Raw genomic sequence first — 7,500 nt, forward strand, 5'->3', positions numbered from 1 at the left:
CTCTGTGTCTCTGTCTCTGTGTCTCTGTCTCTGTGTCTCTGTGTCTGTCTCTGTGTCTCTGTGTCTCTGTGTCTCTGTGTCTCTGTCTCTGTCTCTGTGTGTCTGTCTCTGTGTCTCTGTGTCTCTGTGTCTCTGTGTCTGTGTCTGTGTCTCTGTCTCTGTCTCTCTGTGTCTCTGTGTCTCTGTGTGTCTCTGTGTCTGTCTGTGTCTGTGTCTGTGTCTCTGTCTGTCTCTGTCTCTGTGTCTCTGTCTCTGTCTCTGTGTCTCTGTGTCTCTGTGTCTCTGTGTCTCTGTGTCTCTGTGTGTCTCTGTGTCTCTGTCTCTGTGTCTCTGTCTCTGTGTCTCTGTGTCTCTGTCTGTCTGTGTGTCTCTCTGTGTCTCTGTGTCTCTGTGTCTCTGTGTCTCTGTGTGTCTCTGTGTCTCTGTGTGTCTGTGTCTCTGTGTCTGTTCTGTGTCTCTGTGTCTCTGTGTCTCTGTGTGTCTCTGTCTCTGTGTCTCTGTCTCTGTGTCTCTGTGTCTCTGTCTCTGTGTCTCTGTCTCTGTGTCTGTCTCTGTGTCTCTGTGTCTCTGTGTCTCTGTGTCTCTGTCTCTGTGTCTCTGTGTCTCTGTCTGTGTCTCTGTGTCTCTGTGTCTCTGTGTCTTTGTGTCTCTGTGTCTCTGTGTCTCTGTCTCTGTGTCTCTGTGTCTCTGTGTCTCTGTGTCTCTGTCTGTCTCTGTGTCTGTGTCTCTGTGTCTGTGTCTCTGTCTCTCTGTCTCTCTGTGTCTCTCTGTGTCTCTGTGTCTCTGTCTCTGTGTCTCTGTGTCTCTGTCTCTGTGTCTCTGTCTCTGTGTCTGTCTCTGTGTCTCTGTCTCTGTGTCTGTCTCTGTCTCTGTCTGTGTCTCTGTCTCTGTGTCTCTGTGTCTCTGTCTCTGTCTCTGTGTCTCTGTGTCTCTGTGTCTCTGTGTCTCTGTGTCTCTGTCTCTGTGTCTCTGTGTGTCTCTGTGTCTCTGTGTCTCTGTCTCTGTGTCTCTGTGTCTCTGTGTCTCTGTGTCTGTGTCTCTGTGTCTCTGTGTCTGTCTCTGTGTCTCTGTGTGTCTCTGTCTCTGTCTCTGTGTCTCTGTGTCTCTGTCTCTGTGTCTCTGTCTCTGTGTGTCTCTGTGTCTGTGTCTCTGTGTCTCTGTCTCTGTGTCTCTGTGTCTCTGTCTCTGTGTCTCTGTGTCTCTGTGTCTGTGTCTCTGTGTCTCTGTGTCTCTGTCTCTGTGTCTCTGTGTCTGTGTCTCTGTCTCTGTGTCTCTGTGTCTCTGTGTCTCTGTGTCTCTGTGTCTCTGTCTCTGTCTCTGTGTCTCTGTGTGTCTCTGTGTCTGTGTCTCTGTCTGTCTCTGTGTCTCTGTGTCTGTGTCTCTGTGTCTCTGTGTCTCTGTGTCTCTGTGTCTCTGTCTCTGTGTCTCTGTGTCTCTATGTCTCTGCGTCTCTGTCTCTGTGTCTCTGTGTGTCTGTGTCTGTGTCTCTGTGTCTGTGTCTCTGTGTCTCTGTGTCTGTGTCTCTGTGTCTGTGTCTGTCTCTGTGTCTCTGTGTTCTGTGTCTCTGTGTGTCTCTGTGTCTCTGTGTCTGTGTGTCTCTGTCCTTCTGTCTCTGTGTCTCTGTGTCTGTGTGTCTCTGTCTCTGTGTCTCTGTCTGTGTCTCTGTCTCTGTCTCTGTCTCTGTCTCTGTGTCTCTGTGTCTCTGTGTCTCTGTGTCTCTGTGTCTCTGTCTCTGTCTCTGTGTCTCTGTCTCTGTGTCTCTGTGTCTCTATGTCTCTGTGTCTCTGTCTCTGTGTCTGTGTCTCTGTGTCTGTGTCTCTGTCTCTGTGTCTCTGTGTCTGTGTCTCTGTCTCTGTGTCTCTGTCTCTGTGTCTCTGTGTCTCTATGTCTCTTGTGTCTCTGTCTCTGTGTCTCTGTGTGTCTGTGTCTGTGTCTCTATGTCTGTGTCTCTGTGTCTCTGTCTCTGTGTCTCTGTGTCTCTCTGTGTCTCTGTCTCTGTGTCTGTGTCTCTGTGTCTCTGTGTCTGTGTCTCTGTGTCTCTGTCTCTCTGTCTGTGTCTCTGTGTCTCTGTGTCTCTCTGTGTCTCTGTCTCTGTCTCTGTGTCTCTGTGTCTCTGTGTCTCTGTCTCTGTGTCTCTGTCTCTGTCTGTGTCTCTGTGTCTCTGTCTCTGTCTCTGTGTGTCTCTGTGTCTCTGTGTCTGTGTCTCTGTGTCTCTGTGTCTCGCTCTAAAACCTTCAAATCAGGCAAGAAATCTAGGGGTAATAATGGACTCAGACTTGAACTTTAACAGCCACATCAAATCAATAACATCTGCAGCCTTTTACCATCTAAAAAACATAGCAAAAATCAAAGGTTTACTGTCTAAATCAGACTTGGAGAAACTTATCCATGCATTTGTCTCCAGTAGGTTAGATACTGTAATGTTCTGCTCACTGGTCTCTCCAAACGAGCTGTGAGACGCTGCAGAACATCCAGAACATCCACAACATCCAGAACATCCAGAACATCCAGAACATCCAGAACGCTGCAGCTCGGGTCCTGACTCGAACTAGGAAGTACGAGCACATAAGTCCTGTGCTCAGGTCTCTGCTCTGGCTCCTGTGCCTCAGAGAATAGACTTCAAAGCAGCTCTGCTTGTGTACAAGTCTCTCCATGGCCGAGCACCAAAGTCCATCTGTGACATGTTAGTGTCATATGAACATCTCACACTCTGAGGAGCTCAGGGACCAACTCCTGCTGGTGCCCAGAGTCACGACTAAACAAGGGGAGTCAGAGTTTCAGGTTCATGCAGCTAAAACCTGGAACAGTCTGAACATGTGAGACAGACTCTTCTGTGACGCTGTTTAAATCCAGACTCAAAACATTTCTGTTTAACTGTGCAAATAACTGAAAGGTTTTCATTCCGCACTCTTCTCTCCAATTTATGTCTCTCTTTTTTAATTTTAATCTTCATGATTATTTATGTTTTGATTTGTTTTTATTATGATTTTAATGTATTTCTTATTCTGTAAAGCACTTTGAATTACTTTGTGTACAAATTGTGCTATACAAATAAACTTGCCTTGCCTTGCCTTGTCTCTATGTCTCTGTGTCTCTGTCTCTGTGTCTCTGTCTCTGTGTCTCTGTCTCTGTGTCTCTGTCTCTGTGTCTCTGTGTCTCTGTCTCTGTCTCTGTCTCTGTGTGTCTCTGTGTCTCTGTGTCTCTGTGTCTCTGTGTCTCTGTGTCTCTGTGTCTCTGTGTCTCTGTGTCTCTGTGTCTCTGTGTCTGTCTCTGTGTCTCTGTGTGTCTGTGTCTGTCTGTGTCTCTGTGTCTCTCTGTGTCTCTGTGTCTGTGTCTCTGTGTCTTTGTGTCTCTGTGTGTCTCTGTGTCTCTGTCTCTGTGTGTCTGTCTCTGTTTCTCTGTCTCTGTGTCTGTGTCTCTGTCTCTGTGTCTTTGTGTCTTGTGTCTGTGTGTCTCTGTCTCTGTCTGTCTCTGTGTCTTTGTGTCTCTCTGTCTCTGTTTCTTCTCTAAAACGTCATTGCAGCACAAAGACGACACTTTTACTCAGACTTTCAATTTATTTGAGGCTGAACATGTTTCTACATTAGTTAAAGTTCAACATTATAACAGTTAGATTCAAATTAGATTAGAACTGCATGTGTGTGTTTATATACATATGTGTGTGTGTGTGTGTATATATATATATATATATATATGTGTGTGTGTGTGTGTGTGTGTATAATTTATATATATGTATAATTTATATATATAAGTATAATGTTTATATGTATATATGTATATCTCTGTATGTGTTAATGTCAAATGTGTATGTTTATGTTTATCACTTTTTACATTTTAGACACAAACAGAAGACATCAAATATATAATGTAAAATACATGGAACTGTGTGGTAAAATAATAATAACAATAATAATTTAATAACTTAAATAACTTAAATTGCTTTTTTTTTTTAATGTCTTAAATATTGGTCAAACATGCACAAATCACTCTAATTACAACTTGGTGACTAAATATTGAGTGGGAAACAAGTATTAAAACCCCTGAAAACCCATTTTAAAAAAAAAAAAAAACATCTTTCATTAACTGCCTTGTTTCTTTTGTTTACTTTTGTCTCAACTTTGAGTATCTTGAAAAGTGTTTTACAACTGTTATTATTATTATTATTATTATGTCTGATTTAGGGTGGACTCACATTATTAAATGCAGTAAAAGAAAGTTAAAAGAAGCTCTGAGCGAGGACATGCAGGAGCTGAACACCAGAGGGCAGCAGCACAAATTCAGAGCTTACAGGAAAAATCTGTTTGTAGGTCTGTAAATCTGTTTTAGGTTTGGCTCCATGTGAAAATTAAAGTTTCAGGCAATCTTTTACTATTTTTCTCAGAATCTTCACTCAAAATTTGAGATCATGAATTTCTAAATTGTAATACCAGTCTCTGGTGTGTCCAAGTTTGTTTTTTCAACTTTTTTACTTTTGTTTTTTGAGTCACCAGATGAGATTTTGATCGTGGGTTTAGTGGTTGATTGTGCCACAGAGTTGATGAGCCAGAAGTGAACCTTCAAAACTTTCATATTATTATTTTTCAGAAGATCAATAGGAAAAATTAATGGAGAATCTACATCCTGAACCAAGAGGTGAGCTCCAGATCCAACTCACTGAAAGAACCAACCAACCAACGCCAAAGAAACAACAAGAGAACAGCAGAAAATAAAAGTCTGTGTGCAGCTCTTTCACAATAAGAGTCCACAGCAGAGGGTTCTAAGGTTCTCCACAGCAGAGGGTTCTAAGGTTCTCCACAGCAGAGGGTTCTAAGGTTCTCCATAACAGAGCACATTGAGGGTCTGGCTGCAGTCGCTGGGTTCTATGAGCGGGTCTGATCCTGGGGTTTCATTGAGGACCAGAGCTCCACAGTGAAGTCCAGACTCAGGACACACAGGAAGAGAAGACAGAGAGACAGCGCCCCCATCTGACCAGAACCAAGAACCACCCAGGAACCGCAGACCCACCCACACCTGAGGACACAGGACATGTGTTAGACCTTCTGTCCCTCACTGAGGACACAGGACATGTGTTAGACCTTCTGTCCCTCACTGAGGACACACAGGTTTAGTGCCCCCTGTACCTTGCTGGTGGTGGAGAAGCGCAGGACGTTCTTGATGTTGTCCATCTCGCTCTGTTGGAGCCTGAGGAGGCTGAAGGAGCCTGTGGAGGGCGTGAGGATCCTGCAGGTCTCCAGAGCCTGCTCCCAGGTCAGAAGCTCCTGCACCAGGACCACATTGTGTCTGTAGCACAGAGAAGGGAAGGCCTCGGAGCAGCTGTGCACTGACATGGACTTAGACTGAGACGACACAGACACACAATCTGACCCCACACCTGGGCCCTGGACAGAGCTCGCAGCCACGCCAAGATCTGGAACAGAACACACACTGGATTCAACTGACTCCTCCCCCTTTCACCTGACTCCTCCCCCTCTCTTTTGACCCCTCCCCCTCTCTCCTGACTCCTCCCCCTCTCCTCTGACTCCTCCCCCTCTCTCCTGACTCCTCCCCCTCTCCCCTGACTCCTCCCCTCTCCTCTGACTCCTCCCCCTCTCCCCTGACTCCTCCCTCTCACCTGACTCCTCCCCCTCTCCCCTGACTCCTCCCTCTCACCTGACTCCTCCCCCTCTCCTCTGACTCCTCCCTCTCACCTGGAGCCCAGTTCCTGAAGTCAGACGGGTTTTGGTCGCTCCACTCCCATGATCCTCCTGAAACACACAGAGGAACCTGATTTTATCTGAGGTCAGTGCGTCGCTGCTTCTGCTCCACAGACTCTGTCCTTTGGAGAACATGAGCTTCCCAAATCCACACTGAGATGTTCCTCTGAGACCATCATCATCATCATCATCACACTGACCTGTTTTTAATGTTCCTCTGACCTGGTCAGACAATCCTGACTCTGCACCACAGACTGTGTCCTGTGGACTTTGTGGACAAACGTGAATCATCTCCAGATGTACCCAGATGACACAATACTGCGCATGATGTTACCCAGACTCAACCAGACCAGAACCAACCAGGACCAACTACCCCAACCAGACCAACCAGACCAACCAGATCAACCCCAGCATTGGCCTCTCTCACCGTTTCTGTGGAGGCCGATCCAAATGGGAAACTCTTGAGCAACGTAAAATGGAGAACCGGGCCACTGTGGGCTGCTGGTCCCTGGAAACGTGCTGAGGATCATCTGTCTGTCCGTACAAAAGGTCTGAGCGTCATCTCTTGTCTTAGCCTCAGGGATAAACACCCTGAAGGAGACGCCGGAGCAGAAGAAGAAATGTTTCTCTGAGCATGAAGCACCACGAGCTCTGAAGAGAGAAAGAGAGAGGGATCAGAGGAGAGAGAGATCAGGGGAGAGACTGAGAGACATACGTGTTATTTCTGTAGGAGACTAGGACACAGTGGTTGCCGTTGTCAGGGTTCCAGGCGTCTGCTGCGTGCTCATCTCCAGCGTCGTTCCAGTGAGTGTGGTCATTGTGGCCTCTCATTCCCACCCAGGCGTGATACGAGCTCAGGTCCATCTGATCGAATTCACCTTGGGACATGGCGGTCAGCAGGTCTCCTCCAAATTCACTGCACACATTTAGAAGGTTAAACCCCTCCTCCCTCTCCCCAGACTCCTCCTCTCTTCCCCTTCGTGACCCTTCCCTGATCAGACCCACCTTCTGCAGTGATCTCGAGCTTCATTCCAGGTCTTTGGGGCAGGGACTTGCCACATAGGCCTCCTGATCTTCAAAGCATGACCTAGATGGAGGAGGAGGAGGAGGAGGAGGATGTGGTTCATCACTGCCTCAGATGAAATCCCGAGAACAGCCACCTGTGGAGATGATGTGAGGTTGTGGCTGGACCTCTTTGTCCAAGCCTGACCTAGTCAGATCTCTTTTGCCAAACAGGACTGATCCTGGTCAGGACATTGATGGAAGACTTTTGGGTCATTGTGCTCTTAGGCAAGACACTGCCTAGTATGAATGTGGTGTGTAAAGTGTTGGTGGAGTTTCACCTCCACAGAGTGAGGAGTGAATGAAGAATGGACCAGACTATAAAGAGACAGACTCTGAGACATCTGGAGCAGAGCGTGAAATGGATCAGGACAAATCCTCATTTCTAAATATCTCCATGGGTGTACCTCAGGGCTCCACACTGGGGCTGCTGCTGTTTGGTCTTTATTTGAGGTGTTGCTGTATTATGTGGAGGAAGGTGTATGTGTTCATGACTTCTCAATCTTACTAAGAAAGTCACTATGTGCTTTTTCAGAAAAAAAAAAGTAGAAAAAATGTCCAGTAAATTTGCAAAAAAAAAAAACACAATTGGTAAATGAATTTAAATGTCTTGGATTGGTTCTTGGCCCAAAAACTAAAATTTGACAAGCACATTAAGAAAATATCCAAAACAACACAAAGAAACGTGAACTTCTTCAGACTTATGAGACATTACAGCCCCCGCTGGCCCTGCTGTCCATGCTGA

General features: G+C 46.3%; 1 protein-coding gene across 1 annotated transcript; it reads right to left on the reverse strand.

Annotated features, from left to right (window-relative positions):
* Window positions 1-4,784: 4,784 nt before the first annotated feature.
* On the reverse strand, window positions 4,785-6,581 carry LOC110170844 (uncharacterized). The gene is made up of 5 exons (XM_020936525.2): window positions 6,409-6,581; window positions 6,121-6,344; window positions 5,688-5,744; window positions 5,121-5,407; window positions 4,785-5,010 (listed from the first exon to the last, which is right to left on the reverse strand). Exons 1-5 carry the CDS (start codon window positions 6,579-6,581, stop codon window positions 4,807-4,809), a joined length of 945 nt encoding a protein of 314 aa, XP_020792184.2. The 3' UTR covers window positions 4,785-4,806.
* Window positions 6,582-7,500: the final 919 nt, after the last annotated feature.

The sequence above is a fragment of the Boleophthalmus pectinirostris genome, unplaced genomic scaffold, assembly GCF_026225935.1.
Source record: "Boleophthalmus pectinirostris isolate CB_2022bp ecotype Guang Dong unplaced genomic scaffold, ASM2622593v1 HiC_scaffold_19, whole genome shotgun sequence".
NCBI lineage: Eukaryota > Metazoa > Chordata > Actinopteri > Gobiiformes > Gobiidae > Boleophthalmus > Boleophthalmus pectinirostris.

Bases quoted from the DNA above. Each gene is read 5' to 3' on its own strand.
- LOC110170844 (XM_020936525.2), bottom strand. From the start codon at position 6,581: ATGTCCCAAGGTGAATTCGATCAGATGGACCTGAGCTCGTATCACGCC. The intron at 5,745-6,120 runs GTGAGAGAGGCC...TGTGTGTTTCAG, and splicing joins GATCGGCCTCCACAGAAACG to GAGGATCATGGGAGTGGAGC. The intron at 5,011-5,120 runs GTACAGGGGGCA...CTGTGTCCTCAG, and splicing joins GCTTCTCCACCACCAGCAAG to GTGTGGGTGGGTCTGCGGTT.